Below are 16,631 nucleotides of genomic sequence, written 5' to 3'. Positions count from 1 at the left end.
GACCTCCGAAACGCCTACCACCTGGTAAGGATACGCGACGGCGACGAGTGGAAAACTGCCTTCAATACCCATTTGGGACATTTTGAGTATTTGGTCATGCCCTTTGGGCTCACAAACGCTCCAGCAACATTCCAGTCATTTGTGAATGATGTACTCAGAGACCTGCTCGATAAGAATGTTTTTGCATATCTAGACGATATTCTCATCTTTTCTCGATCACATGAAGAGCATGTGGGGCACGTAAGAGAGGTCCTGCGGAGGTTACTAGAAAACAAACTGTATGTTAAAGTTGAGAAATGTGAATTTCATGTTTCCACTGTTAATTTCCTGGGCTATGTGATAGAAAAGGGGCAGCTCAGGGCCGATCCCTCTAAAATCGAAGCGGTTAAAAATTGGCCTCTGCCTACCAATCGGAAGCAGCTGCAACGTTTCCTTGGATTCGCTAACTTCTATAGGAGATTTATCCGAAACTATAGCAGTATAGCTGCTCCTCTCACGTGTTTGACCTCAAACAAACTTCGCTTCGTGTGGTCTGCCGATGCTCAATGTGCTTTTAACCGTCTGAAAGAACTCTTTGTTAATGCCCCTGTTCTCGCCCACCCAGATCCCGAGCAGCAGTTTGTGGTAGAGGTGGATGCGTCAGATTCAGGAGTGGGGGCCGTCCTCTCTCAGCGCCTGCCTGCGGACCAAAAACTACACCCCTGTGCTTACTTCTCCCGCCGGCTTTCCCCGGCGGAGCGCAACTATGATGTGGGCAACCGCGAACTCCTGGCAGTGGTCCTAGCCCTCCAAGAATGGCGGCATTGGCTGGAGGGTGCAACTCATCCCTTCATTGTTTGGACGGACCACAAGAACTTGTCCTATCTCCGCACCGCCAAACGACTGAACTCTCGTCAAGCTCGTTGGGCTCTCTTCCTCGGACGCTTCAACTTCACCCTCACCTACCGCCCCGGCTCCCGAAACCTGAAACCTGACGCCCTCTCCCGGCAGTTCGCCTCTGGAGAGGAAGAGAGGGACTCAAGCACGATCCTCTCCCCTGAGTGTGTGGTCGGGGCGATGCGGTGGCGAGTGGAGAAGAAAGTTCAGGAGGCACTTGACAACCAACCAGTTCCAAATGAATGTCCTCCAGGGAAACTGTTCGTGCCACCTGCCGCCAGGACTCCTGTGCTCCTCTGGGGACATACCTCAAGAATCGCTTGCCACCCTGGGATCCACCGGACACTCTCCCTGATCCAACAGCGCTTCTGGTGGCCAACCATGGCTGCCGATGTTCGGGCTTTTGTTGCGTCATGCTCAGTTTGCGCCCGCAATAAACCTTCTCATCAAGCCCCGGCAGGCCTATTACGCCCCTTGCCCATCCCCTCTCGGCCATGGTCGCATATCGCGGTGGATTTCGTCACGGGACTTCCCCCATCCGAGGGCAATGACACAATCCTTACCATCGTCGACAGATTCTCCAAGTCAGTTCATTATGTCCCCCTCCCAAAACTCCCCACCGCCTTGGAGACTGCTAACCTATTGGTCCAACATGTATTCAGGCTCCACGGAATCCCCACAGACATCGTGTCGGACAGGGGTCCACAATTCACCTCTCAAGTCTGGAAGGCTTTCTGTCGGGCACTGGGGATCTCTCCCAGTCTCTCCTCCGGCTACCACCCCCAAACCAACAGTCAGACGGAGCGTGCAAATCAAGACCTGGAAACAGCTCTGCGCTGCGTAGCCTCACGCCTTCCTGCCTCCTGGTCCGCGCACCTCCCATGGGTGGAATACGCGCATAACACGCTGATCAGCACTGCCACAGGCATGTCCCCATTTAAGGTGACCTCGGGCTACCAACCCCCTCTGTTTCCCAGCCAGGAGTCCGAGGTTGCCGTCCCGTCCATCCATGCCCACTTCCGCCGTGCCAGACGAGTCTGGAGGGAGGCTCGAGCAGCGCTGTCCAGGACAGCGGAGCGCAACCGACGCCTGGCTGACCGGAGGAGAACCCCAGCCCCCGACTACCAAGTGGGACAGCGTGTCTGGCTTTCCGCACGTGACCTGCCCCTTCAAGTGGACTCCCGCAAAATGGCTCCACGCTTCATTGGCCCTTTTCCCATTGACAAGATCATCAACCCGAATGCTGTCCGACTCCGGCTCCCGTCATCCCTCAGGATCCACCCCGTTTTCCACGTGTCTCTCCTGAAACCGGTCGTGGATAGCCCCCTCCAGCCACCCGCCCCACCGCCACCTCCTCCCCGGATCGTTGATGGACACCCTGCATACACCGTGAATCGCATCCTTGATGTCCGCAGGCGGGGCAGGGGGTTCCAGTATCTCGTCGACTGGGAGGGGTACGGCCCGGAGGACTGCTCCTGGATCTCACGTGCCCTCATTTTGGACCCGCAACTGCTGCGTGAGTTCTATGCCCGTAACCCTGAAAAGCCTGGTCGAACGCCGGGTGGCGTTCCTTAGGGGGGGGGTACTGTGATGGTTCTGTTGTCTCTCTAGCAGTTCCAGAGTGTGGCAGGAGGCGGCGCCAACCTCGCAGGCAGAGGCCTGCTCCCACACCTGAGGCTCATCAGCCTGATGAGCCAACAACCTATTTAACCAGCCCCTCCTTTGGTTCTGTGCCGGAACATTCCCTTGCCATACCTGCTACGTTTGCTTGTCTCCTCCTGCCACACCCTTGTTGTGTTCTAGTCCCTGGTCTCCGGCTTGTAGTGGTTTTTTGTTTCTCGTTCTACCGGTCTACTAAGACGGCTCTTTCTGTTGCTACTTTGGTCCCTAGTGTTTTATGTTGCTACTTTGCGCTTTAGTGTTTCTTCATCCCTGAACAAGGTGATTTTTGGTTGCTACTTTGTTTTCTAGAACTTTTTCCCTGAGCAAGGTGATTTTCTGTTGATACTTTTGTGAACAATAAACTGTGGACTTTGTCTCTCACTCTGCATCCTGGGTCCTGGCCTTGCTTTGCCTCACGGCACATAACAGTCTTGTAGGCAAACTGGTATGGATCTGAGATGGGGGTTATGAAGGTCATGATGTGACTCCTAACCAGTTTCTCAAAACACTTCATCACCACCGGCGTAAGAGCTATCGGCCGGAAGTCATTGAGGCTGAGGCTGGTTATGGTTGATTTCTTGGGTAGAGGGATGATAATTGAGGTCTTCAGGCAGGGTGGGACTGCAGATTGTGCCAGTGACAGATTGAAAATCTTGAAGATTACAGCCAGCTGGTCTGCGCAGTCTTTCAATACGCGCCCAGGAATGCCATCGGGGCCCGTTGCTTTCCGTGGATCGATCCCCCTTAGTGTACTACTCACCTCATGTACCCCGACTGTGAGGGCAGGACTCCTTGCTGGATGCTGGTGGCAATGTAGCTGCTACTGATGGTTCAGCCTCGAAGTGAGAAAAGAAGATGTTAAGCTTCTCTGCCAGCTCGCTGTCGCCCTCAGCCACTCTGGTGCCCGGTTTGTAGTTGGTGAGGTGTTGGACTGCCAACCATGCTTGCCTGGTGTTGTTGCTGTCCAAGTGTCCATCGATCCTCCTTCTAAAATCCACCTTGGCTTTCCTGATGCCTTTCTTCAGGTTGGCGCGAGCTGTGCTGTAAAGAGCCCAGTCGCCAGTTCTGCAGTATTTCTGTCCTTCAGCAGCTGCTTCACCTCTCTGGTCATCCAGTGTTTCTGATTGGGGTAGACCCTAATGCGTTTTTCCACTGTAACTATGTCAATACAGTTCCTAATGTAGCACAGTACAGTGTCCATGAATACATTCAGGTCCTCGTCCTCAAAGGTGTCCCAGTTAGTGCTGTTGAAACAGTCCTGCAACTGCTGGGAAGCACCATCTGGCCACATCCTTGTAGTTTTAGTGATGGTGGGTGAGGATTTCCGGAGCGGTGTGTAAACAGGGATTAATTGTAGAGTAATATGGTCTGAAGTGTCTAAATGTGGTGCAGGTCTGGCCCTGTAGCCCAGCTTGATGTTACTATAAACCTTGTCCAGTGTGTTGGCTCCCCTGGTCGCACATTGTAAGTATATTTTCTGCTCTAGTCAAAGTTGCTGAAGGTGTCACACATTTATTTGATGCCAGAGGCTGCGGGCAGGTTGGTGTAAAGTTGGTGTTGGGTATTGCCGCCAACCTCACGATACGATATGTATCACGATACAGGGGTCACGATACGATGCGTATCACGATACAGGGGTGACGATACGATGCGTATCGCGATACATATACATGATCTTAAAGGCGATACGTATCCCGATAATTTACATTAATTTACTTGCATTTTATAATAACAGTCATATGTATACCTAAAGGATATGTTTATTATGCTGGATGACAAAAATACTTTTGTTAGTAGCTCTTCGCTCACCAAGCGGCATGCCGGGTCTCAATGCGTACGAACTGCAGAGCAAGGAGCAGTTTTCACAGACACACCGGGAAAATTTACTAATAGGCATGAGCCGATATGAGCAAAAAATAATAATGCTGTTTTCAACTGATACCGATACACCAAAATTTGGAAAGCCCAGATGTCGATAAACGGTAAGCTCATAATTGTTTGCAAAATTAACTTGAATACAAATATACTTTGGAGTCCTACTGTAAGTCTACCATGTATAAATACATTGAAACATTGTGTAAGGGAAATCAGTTCAATTAATTATTAATAATTGTTAACTATTAATTTGATAATCAGTGACTCATTGAAGGAGACTCAAACTTAATATTTAACTTATTTAACTTAATAACTTAACTTAATTTTTGTTACAGTCAGTATTACTTTGTTGCCTCGGGTAGCAGCGATGCCAGTAATAAAGTCCAATGATACCTGTGACCACGGACGTGATGGAATGCGTAAAGGTCGTAGCAATCCTGCTGGCAAGACGCCATACGAGCGTGTCCTGGCCGGGTCAAGCAGGAGGGCGTCTGAGATGCCAAATGAAGGGTAAAGGTGGCCGCAGGGATTGCGCCGTCGGAACAGGAGCAGGTGGCAGCCGCTGGCCAGACGCTGCCGGAGCTGGAGTGAGAGGCGGCTGGTCTTGGACTTAAAGCTGAGGTGAAGTCCCCGGTCGGGGGAGCGCTGGGACAGGACTGCTGCCACCCCGGAGTCTGATGCGTCAGCATTGGGGATTGGTTGTGGGACAGGCTGACTGGTTGGCTAAAGTCTTTAGCGAATCTCTCAGACCAGTCAAGACCGGATCAGGACGTCCAAGCAATTGACCTTGGGAGTCCTGGCCATGGCACAACTTATTTTAAAAAGAAAAAGAGCTGGATCCCATGTTAGCCAAGATTCTAAGGTCAAAATTCAATCAATGCAAACATGTACAGTTGAACTCATCAAAAGAAATGTTACCTAACTTAGAACTGTTAAAATATGCACACAAATGAAAGTTAAGTGGAGAATATGCCACACACAAATGAAACACCTTCACGATGATCCATGGAGTCAACATTTCGAAAATGTCAAACATTGCATAAATTATTGTATGACATCAAATTTATCGATAAATGCAGATAAATATCGGCCACCGATATCGTGCATCCCTAAAATAAGTAAAACTGTAATTGCATGCTTTTGCATTTGAGCTCTTCTACTACAAATTTGAAGTCAAAGATGAATCAGAGCTGTAAGCCAAAGCGAATGTTGACTTTTTTTTTTTTTTGGATGTTCCAAACATTTGACTGCAGGCAAAGCACTGCTCTTCCAACCTAAGCTCCACCCACTCTGCACCTTCTCACGTCATCAGCTTGGCTCTCAAAGGTAAAGACTTTGCATATATGAGAAGCAGCTTTGCATGAATGCAATCTGACTCAAGCGCTCGTCTTCTTTCCTGTGTGGCAGACAAAGGCAGCAGAAGCAACAGGGAAATGTTGATGCTGTTGCCGCTGCAGCGAGAGCGACCCAACAGCGCCATGTACCACAACCTCAGCCAGGGAGAACAGGTCATACAAACGTACCCCCGCACACACACACAGTACTCCCAAGAAATGTATCTCAGCATTTGGCTGCAACATGCCGACATGTGTCGTGGTAAATTGCAAAATCGCCAGTTTAAAGGCTGTGGATGAAGATTTCACCATTAGTATGATTGAAATGGAACGGAATTGAAAGAGATGATGCACAAGAGAGTCGTCACTGCCATCTAATGGCCATAGTTAGTCATTACAGTACAGGATCAGTTTAAAACTGAGACCACAGCTGGCCAAGGCTTTATTCTGTAAATTCCCCATTAAAAGCGTAGTTTTCAGCAATTCCCGACGGTGGCGCTATACGGTCTGTTTGTAGGGTTCTGCAATTGGCGAACCTGGCAGACAAAGAGTTAAGATGAAAGAAAAAGAGGGTACATGCCGTCAGGGCCGGCCCTACATGATTTGGTACCCGAGGCGAAAATGTACATGGTAGCCCCCCCCAATCCCATAAAAAAAAAACACACACACAAAAAAATTATAGATATATTATATTTAATAGCACACCACACAATAAATACCAAATTCCACAAACAAATAAAAATAAGAAAAATAACAGAAGTACAATGCAATGCAACTTTTTATTGCAATTTTTGCAAAATGACAGTATTTAAAACCTCAAAATGTTTTCACTATGTACATTAATAATTGTGTAAGATACAAAAAATAGTAAATGTATCAATATACAAACTTTGATATATCGTAAAACTTTGGCAATAAGGTGATTCACAGATAATGTGAATAGTGTGCAAAAAAACTTCACTAAATAACTTAGGAACATAACGGCAAATACTTAAAATAGTGCACGCCGGGACCTCCTTGCAGCAAAGGCATCAATTGGTGCGTCAAAGGATAGCTGCCTGGATACTTCTTGATTGATGCTGATAAGTGCCACTCTAGTTAGCCGTTCTTGTGACATGGTAGACCTTAAATGGTTTTTTATTAGTTTAAGCTTGGAAAAGCATCTCTCAGCTGATGCTACAGTCACTGGTATGGTAGCGGCCACTCTGAGTGCTACCCACATGTTGGGATAGATTTCTCTAAGTTTTTTCTCCTCTAGAAAAACCTAAAGTTCCATGCTTGACATATTGGATTTTGGCCAGGTAAGAAATGACTGCATCTCTGCTAAGAGTTTGTTTTTTTAATTTATTAGAGTACATATTGCACAAATAAGTAGACCCCGAGAAAAAGGCTAATTGTTAATTCCAGGCCTAGCAGACATGTTGCTACCCGTAACAGTCATGGAGCTCATAGAAAATACTAGATGTAGTCGTTTTTGTTGTGGTTTTTCTTTTTTTTTTTTTTTTTTGCATTAGTTAATTTGATTAAATTGAAGATTTTGTAATCTATGCATCCTATTACAACCTTACTTTCATGTTGTGAGTCAAGTGCATATTCTACAGAAAACATTTTGTCAATATTTTGGAAATTGTTCTTATGTTTATTGAGATATTGAACATCCATCCATCCATCCATTTTCTTGACCGCTTATTCCTCACAAGGGTCGCGGGGAGATATTGAACAAAATCTTTACATTTTTCAAAGGTGGTATACTCATATATGCTGAGCACTGTACATGATGCAGCAATAGCTGATATAACTGAAATAGTCACCTGGATCTAGCAGATCGAGCTTTGTGTCACTCAAAGTACTGCTGATTGGTGCTTGACTGGCTGTTGCTTCAGCTGTACATTAAACAAAATACATCACTTCAAATTATTTTGGTGTTAAAGCAGGGAAAACAAATCCATTTGCATTATGATAGAATACAGTGTCAGAAATTATGGCTGTTTGTATTAAATACACCATCCATGCACTTACATTCAGTAGCCTTTGGTGAAGATGACACTGAAGGATTGTTTACCACAGCTTCTGCAGGTGCTTGTTGTGGCTGCAAATATTTTCTCAGCGCATCTGGTAAAAAAAAATAAATGCATTTACTATATCGATGTTTACATTAAACCAGCACATAATTCTTATTTTCAATAAATTAATAAATTAATGTGGTTATGTGAAACAATGACTTGTGCAAATCCATTTGCAGGTATCTGGACTTACTGGCTGTTTTAGTTTAAACTCAGCAAGCGTTGCCCCACTCTTGTGTGCAAAGTAGCTACTAGCATGGATGTAATGGTGCAGTAAACAAGTTACAAGCAAGCTAAGAAGCTAACGCTATTTTCGTGTTTATTTTATAAACAATGATGATTGACTGACATACATACCTCTACCCTGGGCCCGTTTTTCCTCCTCCTCCTTTCGCCGCTTTCTTAATGCAGCACTTGAAGGCTTGGACCTTTTCATTGTTGTCGATGTCAATGTATAAACAACACAAGTGTTCCAACCATCTATCTATCTTTCTAAAGTGCTGCCACTACACTCTGAGATGATATACGACCCCTCCCCCTACCTTTCATTCATTGTAAGCGGCAGCAGCGGGTCAGGTTCCGGGCGCCAGGACAGCAGGTCGTGAACTCACAGTCATTTATTTGAAATAGAAGTAATTAAAAAAAAAAAGGAACTCAATAAAATATATTTGCTATATAACATTTTATGCTAGAAAACACGAGAGGGGGGGGGAGGGCTTTTTGTGTTTGTGTTTTTTAAATTTTATTTTTTTTCCTTTCTGCAATTTGGCGCCCCCGCCACAAGATGGCGACCGCCTAGCTCGCCTGTAGCCTGGGCCGGCCCTGCATGCCGTCCACCTGTTATACATGCCCAATGTCCTATTTTAAGAGCATGTGTCTGTCGAATCTGCTGTATTTGTTTTAAAAGGCAGCAACTTAAAAAAAAAAAAATCAGTTACTTATTGTTGTTAAAAATATACATTTTTAAAGAATGCTGTGATTTTTATTTTTATAAGAACAACTGTAAAACTGTGTGTGTGTGTGTGTGTGTGTGTGTGTGTGTGTGTGTGTGTGTGTGTGTGTGTGTGTGTGTGTGTGTGTTGTACATAATACATAGTGAGGACCAAAATACGTCTTTATCCAACAGAATGAGGACATTTTTGTGAAGTGAGGACATTTTGGCCGGTCCTCACTTTGCAAGACCTCTTTTTGAAGGTCAAGACTTGGTTTTAGAGTTTAGGTTTGAATTGGGTTATGGTTGGGGTTAGGGTAAGGGTTAGGTTTAGGCAATCATTTTTGATGGTTGCGGTTAGGGTAAGGCTCTAGGAAATGCATTATGTCAATGGATGTCCTCACAAAGATATATGTACAAGGATGCGTGTGTGTGTGTGTGTGTGTGTGTTTTTCTCAGTCTATAATTGTACAGCAAAATGTGAAACTGTTGCACCCCTCCTTGCTGAAAGGGCAAACTTTGCACTTTATAAATAAAGTTGAGTTGAGTTTTTCTCCCTTTTTCCAGACAGCCTTTCTCCATCAGCTGATCAGTCCGGCTTGTAAACCGTGCAGCGACCCCAACCTGTCGTTCACTGCCAAAGGTCGGTAGGTGGCTTGACTGCCGTAGGATCGCATGTGCCCATTTCAACACTCTACTTGCTTTGGCAGTTGTGAGCGCGGCCAGTAGTTGGAGTTTGGACAGCGCGAACAGAGAAGTGGTTCCCGTCGTGTCCGCTCACATTGGCGCCGTCACGGCACCTCCTGTCCCCCCCCGGAATGCACCAGCACACGGTATGGCCCTTTTCATCTTTCAGGCGCAAATGAAGGCAAATGAAACCCCGCCCCCCTACCTAGTCTTGTCATCATCATCAGCATCCTCATTAGCCTTCCTCATGACATCTTGCTGCCATCCCCTATAGGCCCACACTTGTTGATGCACTATGATGCTTTCCACCGCCAACTCCCTGACCTCCCTCCTGACCTTCCTGTGCGTTCCCTAAAAAAAGGTACTCTCCTCCTCCACCACCTCCCTCCATCCTTGTCCTTCTCATCCACCCCTCTGGAAAGCCTTCATCAACAAGGTGTTGAATATGCAAGTAAAAATGTGAAAGGCTGTTGATTGTGATGCCAACATCTTTCCTAAGGGGCTCGACACATGGGAGGCGACGTTGCGCCCTCTCCATTCATTTCCTATGGAAGCAAGGCGACAAGGCGAAAATCGCCTTCCTCCCTCCCCCTCGGCGACACGTGACATTCGTGCATGTGAAAAATCGCGCGTGTCCACGTAGACGTGCACGCTTAGGTCCGCGACGCGATACTAGAAAGTTGAAACTAGTTCAACTTTTATTGCGTCGCCGAGGCTATCGCTGAGGCTTCAACCAATCAGCGAAGATTTCATTGACGAGCCAATGAACGCAGGGCATGCTCGACAGTTCGATACACGGCAAAATGGGAGGATCTAATAAGCGAAGGGTGCATTAAGTTTGCGCATGCGCGAGGGAAAAACGAGGCTACCAACTACCCTATCAATTTGAATGACGGAGATTAGAGTGGTGACAATCTTTGCATAGCTGTACACTTTAAAGGCGCAGTCTGCCGGTTTCACTCAGGAAAATGCACTTTTTAAATACAGGATTTAAACAAACAAACTACTTCTCAATTTACAGATCTGGGCTTTTCTTCACGTGTGGGGGTGATTTTGTCCTAAACCCCCACACCCCCAGCCTGTATTTTGCCATTTTGTGTTTGTTTTGTAAACAGTGGGACGTTTCTGTGGAAAGACAGTGTTTACAACCCTCCAGCGAATCGCAGAGCGGGGGGTGGCGTGTCGCAAACAGGGCCGGGTGCACATGTCGGCTGCGTGACGTCACTCCCGTGGCAATTTGAAAGCACGCACCGATTTCTTTTTTTATTCTTCACTCACTCATTCACACATGTAAGCTTCTGTGAGTGAGTGAGTGAGTGAGTGAGTGAGTGAGTGAGTGAGTGAGTGAGTGAGTGAGTGAGTGAGTGAGTGAGTGAGAAACAAAATAATAATCCGTGCGCGCTTTCAAATTGCCGCGGGAGTGACGTCACACAGCCGACACACACGTTCGCCCGGTCCCGTTTGCAACACGCCACCCCACCCCGCTCTGCGATTGGCTGGAGGGGTGTAAACACTGTCTTTCTTCAGAAACGTCCCGCTGTTTACAAAACAAACACAAAATGGCAAAATACAGGCTGGGGGTGTGGGGGTTTAGGACAAAATCACCACCAAAGATTAACATAAACCCAGATGTGTAGACTGAGAGAAAGTTAAAGTGTGTACATCCTGTATTTAAAAAGTGCATTTTCCTGAGTGAAACCGGCATACTTGGCCTTTAAAGCTTGCAAGTCAACTTCCCTGGTGTCAGTAAACCACATGCTATGTATGTTAAAAACAGCAACTTTCCAGCAGTTGAAATGTTTCTATCAGAGCCGATTCCATTGGATCCAATTCATTTTCAATGACCGTTTGGTAGTTTCGCCTATCCACAATGCACCACGCCGCTACCCATAATGCACCTTGAATTTCAGATGCACACTTCGCTTATTTTAGCAGTCCGACCATCCAGTTTTATATGATACTTCGCGCACTGATTTCCGTGACAGGACACTTAGCAACAATAGTTCAGTTAATTCCAGTAATATATTGTGAATCTTCATCCTCGAACTATGTAGTGGGACGTCCGTTTACAATGATTCCCTCCAATTTAATAGCTAATCAAATCTGTTGTCAACAAGCCGCGCTAGAGGGTGACATCAGTCGCAAATGCTTGTCGCTTCCCGTATGCGGCGACAAGTACCTTGTCGCCTGCCATGTGTGCAGTTTGACATGGGAGGCGACGCGATACGTAATTCGCTGTCGCCTCCCGTGTGTCAAGCCCCTAACTGTTGACCTTGAAATGTACAAATCGGACCGTTTCAAGTGCCTCTCATTTTCCATGAAAAGACTACTAGTGGTTCTGGTGTCCATTACCTGTGTTTTGGTTCTCCCCTGCAGTGTTCCGTTGCCTTGCCCACCAGTCCACTGTCCATCCTGGATGGCAATAACTCCACCCTGTCAGACAGCAGCTCAGGGGTCTTCACTCCAAGCTAAAGGAATTCAAGTGACACCTTCGAGTCAGCAGACAGTCAGGCCGAGCAGGGGGACTGTGTCATCAGCTGCAACGTCTCAGACCCCCTTTGTCCGAGCCTCTCCGACCCCCAGTCTCAAGGGTTGTCCATCTGCGGAGAAGGACACGCTGCCAACATCTCCACTACATCCCCACTCACTTGCCTCTTGCCAGGCCCCTCCTGCTCTCATGCAAACCTGACCTCAGTGAAGCCCGTGTCCCAGAGGAAAAGCATTGTGCACCCGCACTCACTCCATGCGACGAGTCACAGCGCCCGTTTGCCGGCATCCGTCAGCCACAAGCCCGAGTGGCGTGGTATGGCTTCGCTCGGAAGTGATCTCTCCTCTCCTCACATGTTCAACGGGACATCTGTGCCAAGAACTAAACTCAAGTAACAGCCGCTGGTGGATCGCCAATAAGGCCCCTGCTCCCCCCCACATTACCTTATATAAGGTCCACACTTTGTGATGTTCATTTGTTTTTCAATAAGTTGTCCTCGTTAATGATGAGTGCAGATGTGCATGTTGGACGGTAAACATGCGCACATTCGGTTCCGTTTTCTTCACTGACAAGCACAACTTGAGTTTGATACTGATGAATAGATGGCCCTGGTTGATGCTGACTTTCAGTTTTTGTATGTTGATGTTGTTGCAAAAGTTGGGCATCAGATGGCGCTGTCTTTGGGCGGTTGGGGGGTTACGATGGCTCAGGCCAAAGTGTCTAAACTACTGTAGCTTATTCACAATCAGCAGACCACCCTTTTCAGTTGTTGCAAATTATCCCTTTCCATTCCATCCAAATAAATATTGGCTTTGCTTCTGGCTAATACATCCCACCTCATTTGACAACTGCTTAAGGTTGAAGTTGAAGTTAAAAAAAGGAGAAAAGAAAAAACAAATTGTCATATCATAATTTACATGTTCAAAAGGAGTAAGAAGAAGTACAAAAACTTATCTAGTCCTACTCCCTAATACTTCTATCACAATAATATACGAAGTTGTTCTTACTAATATAAAAATGAAACAATCTAAAATAAACAAAACATGTTTATCCTACGTGCACAGATATATTGGTATGAGTTGTAAGTCCTTACCCATGACATATAAGAAAAGAAGAGCGAGAGTGAAATTAAAGCCCACCATATACAATACAGTCAATTCCCAAACATTAAGTATTGAACATATGTGGGCACACATGCACATACACGCACATAGGTACATACACATCTAAAAATTTATTTACATTCATACCTGATTTACATATTTTTCTATCATTATCTTTTTAAATACAGTAATTGATTTGATATGAGTCACCCACCTGCTTGACAGCCCCATCCAATAAGCTGAGGATGAACATGATGTAATTCTTTAATTAATACTGCAAAGGAAGCGAGATGTCCTCAGCTTTTGGATGGTTGGGCAACTCATGTCCTTCCTGCCCAACCCCCTTTTCCACCGCTGGAACTTTTGGAGAACTTTTCAGTTTACCTTGGTAAAATGAAGTTTGCGCGTTTTTCCACCAACAACAATTACCGGGGTAATTAAATTCCCCAGGGGGCACCCGAGTGCTATCTATGCAGCAGGGTCTTTCTGAGCCAGGCAGCAACTTTGAGGGGGCGGACTGCAATGACCAAGGCTGATTGGTTGGACAAATTTGAGGGTGTGGTTTTACAACAGCTGGGCTCATCAAACTAATTTGAATTAATTACCAAGAACTCAAAGACGCTGTGGAAACACAATTATAAATTCCCTGCAGAACTTTTACAACCAAGAACTCCCTTTACCCAGAACTCAAAGATCCTGGGCTTGTTGTTGGAAAAGCAGCTAATGACCATATCCTGGCCTGTTGAACAGGCATTGGCCTGTTTTATTGGTACTTGGGACCACGGCTTGTTGAGTGGAAGAAGGTTAATTTGGCTATAGGTCGGGCTTGACAATTTGAATTAGCAGGGTATGTACAAAAAAAAGAGAAAAGCAGAAGAGGGTGTGTAGTGTAGTGAAGTGTAATATGAAAGAGCTAGAAATGAAATTAAATGTAAACAAGACAGAGTAGACAAAAATAAATAGTAACAATAGAAGTGCAGGATGTGAAAGCAGGAAGTGAAATGAAATGTAGAATGATGTAATGAAGTAAAGTGAAATGTAAACTACAAAACATGGTAGACTCTCACCCCGGGTTTACACCGGTTGCGTGTGCGGTGCGGCTGCGGTGCGGTGCGTCTTGACGCATCAATTTTTTGGCCAATCCACACCGGCTCAGCACAGTTGCGGTCCGGCAGCTCCGTCGCCGACCACTTCCCGCCGTGTCTCGCGTGACCGTGGCATTAAAAACAACGACAAACACACAGAAAGTCTGTGCTCAACAGAGAAGCAGAAAGAGAGGTGGACTTTTATCATTTTGTGGCTTTCCACCTCCAATATAAACCTCTCCTCGTCCATGTTCGCTGGTGTCTAAACCGTGAATGAGCACCTCGCACGTTAACTCCAGGCCCGTCTACGCCCACATCACGTTTTGCTAGCATGCTTGCGAAATAGGAGCTGGCGAGTGTTTTATCTTGAAAGGTAACCGGAAATTTATTTTGAAACTGCGTCGGTCTTCTTGTCCCACTCGATGTGTTTTGTGCTAGCTTGCCATTTGCCGGAGGCCTACCGCTGCGGCGTCCGGCAAAAATAGAAAATAGGTCTATCCTTGCGGAAGGCCTGCGGCACGCCGCAGCTGAGACGCAGTCGACACGCAACGCACACGCAAGCGATGTAAACTGCACCATTCGAATGAATGGAATCTAATTGCTTGCGTCGCCGGAATGCACCGCAACCGCATCGCAACCGCATCCGGTGTAAACCCGGGGTCTCACTGCTCTCAGTGTTTGTTTTTTTCCCCTCTCCTCCCAGTCATGTGAGTGGGCGTTTCCTCCTGGGGTACATTGCCTAATCAGCAATTAGTGGACTTGAAAAAGGCTCCTGGCGCAGCAGTCCAATGTCGGATTATTCCGTTCTCACTGCTACTAGCGACAAGAATTCTCTGCAACCTTTTGATTCATAGCCACGTTTATAGTCATAGTCTTATTTCTGCTTTTGTGTTCACGTGTATGTCCACGGCGCTTTTGGTTATAATTGATTGGTGGCATATTTGCCTTGTTCCATTTAGTATTTATTACCTTGCATACTTTTTGCAAGTGTTTTCTGTTACTCCTTTGTATCTTACCTTTTGCAAGTATTTTTTGGGTTCGTGTTTTCCTCCAGCGTTTGTGCTCGCAATTTTTGTTACTTTTCCTGGATGTTTGTCAGCACTTTCTGTTAAGGTTTTCTTCAAGTTTTTCTGTAAATAAACATCTAAATTGTATTTTCCTTTCTGGGCCTGCATTTTTTTGGGATTCTCTTTTCTATCGACTGAGGCCGACCTGACAGAATAATCCGACCATCGTGAATCCCGTAGACCCAGTAAGGTTGAGATGTGCTTTGGACAGCCAAGGGAGACGGGTCAGGCAAAATGAAGCCTCCTTGGCGGAGCTTAAGAATGTAGTAGGCATGCTAGCTGGCCAGTTAAAAGAATTGTGTTCCCGGTGTGAGCACCTCGCCCCTGTCAAGACTACTTTTGGGGCGTCTTCGCCCTTGGTCTTGGTCTTCGAAGCAAACATGGTTAGGCTGCATTTAGCTATTATGCTGCACACAGATGGAATAGGCTACCAACAGAAGTGAAGTCAACCCCGAGTGTAAATGCTTTCAAATCCAGGTTAAAAACTTTGCTTTTTTCTTATACCTTTGATTAGGGACTTTTAAACAGCTTTAATTAAGTGTTTTTTATTATTATTATTTTTATTTTTTATTTTTATCATTATCATTTTAAACTTTCTTATGTTAAATTTTTTAAAGTTTGTTGAATAATGTTTTAAGATTGTTAGTTTGTAACCTATTTTTATTTATTTTTCTTCCTCTGAATGTTAACTACTGTTTTTTGATGCTTATGTGTTGTCTTTCCTCGTGTAAAGCACATTGAGTTGCCTTGTGTATGAAATGTGCTATACAAATAAACTTGCCTTGCCTGCCTTGCCTTGCCTTGGTCACTGTTAAGCCCAATTCACTCTGACTGCGGTGTGTTCTCCGTAAGGATAAAAAGAAATCGTTGAAAGTAAATAGCTCTAATAGCCTTGGAGCGCTTATGCTTTACTTTCTCCCAATTTACAAATAAGTGTAATAATAATACTCGTGTCTCAGGTAGTCGTACGCAATGGCGAGCCACATGAGAATTGACACTATCATCTTTTAGCTTTTAATATCTTGAATTAAATTATTACTTTCTAATTTACACCGTGTAGTGACTAACCTTGGGTCCTGTAGTCGCCGTGGATGGAGGTGGGAGATGTTTTTGACACGCTTGACTTATCCAATAATTGTCCACAAAAAATAGCTTCGATGATTTAAACCAAAACAAAGGTAGCATGAATTATCCTGCTAACTTTGTGCACCAACACAACTCATCAATAAAATGAAGGAAGACACAATACACTTGATGACGAAAAGTTGACAAATACTAGAATGGAAAATCTATACCCAAACACAAAAAAATTACAAATATTTGATTATACGGAACATAAGACATCTGATCCAGAAAATGGCATTGACCCAGATAAATTTTTATGTAGTAACAACTATGACCTTGCCTGCGAGTACCACACTAATGAGCAATTCAATGTAAATGTAAGTAAGGATTTTCGT

The 16,631-nt window shown here is 45.4% G+C and overlaps 1 protein-coding gene across 8 annotated transcripts in view; it reads left to right on the top strand.

Moving 5' to 3' along the window:
- LOC144004493 (dedicator of cytokinesis protein 3-like) overlaps nt 1-15,964 on the top strand; it is a 94,298-nt gene extending 78,334 nt beyond the window's left edge. For 7 of the 8 annotated variants that reach the window (XM_077501663.1, XM_077501659.1, XM_077501665.1 and 4 more), the window contains 6 exons: nt 5,667-5,739; nt 5,821-5,921; nt 9,309-9,384; nt 9,452-9,574; nt 9,703-9,789; nt 11,805-15,964. In XM_077501663.1, coding sequence (XP_077357789.1) covers nt 5,667-5,739; nt 5,821-5,921; nt 9,309-9,384; nt 9,452-9,574; nt 9,703-9,789; nt 11,805-11,854 — 510 coding nt within the window. In that variant the 3' untranslated portion in view covers nt 11,855-15,964. The remainder of the gene's footprint in view (nt 1-5,666; nt 5,740-5,820; nt 5,922-9,308; nt 9,385-9,451; nt 9,575-9,702; nt 9,790-11,804) is intronic. The other variant, XM_077501661.1, reaches the window with a different exon arrangement.
- Nucleotides 15,965-16,631: the final 667 nt, after the last annotated feature.

Source organism: Festucalex cinctus, chromosome 17 (genome assembly GCF_051991245.1).
Source record: "Festucalex cinctus isolate MCC-2025b chromosome 17, RoL_Fcin_1.0, whole genome shotgun sequence".
Lineage (NCBI taxonomy): Eukaryota > Metazoa > Chordata > Actinopteri > Syngnathiformes > Syngnathidae > Festucalex > Festucalex cinctus.
This window is presented reverse-complemented; position numbering and strand designations above follow the sequence as displayed.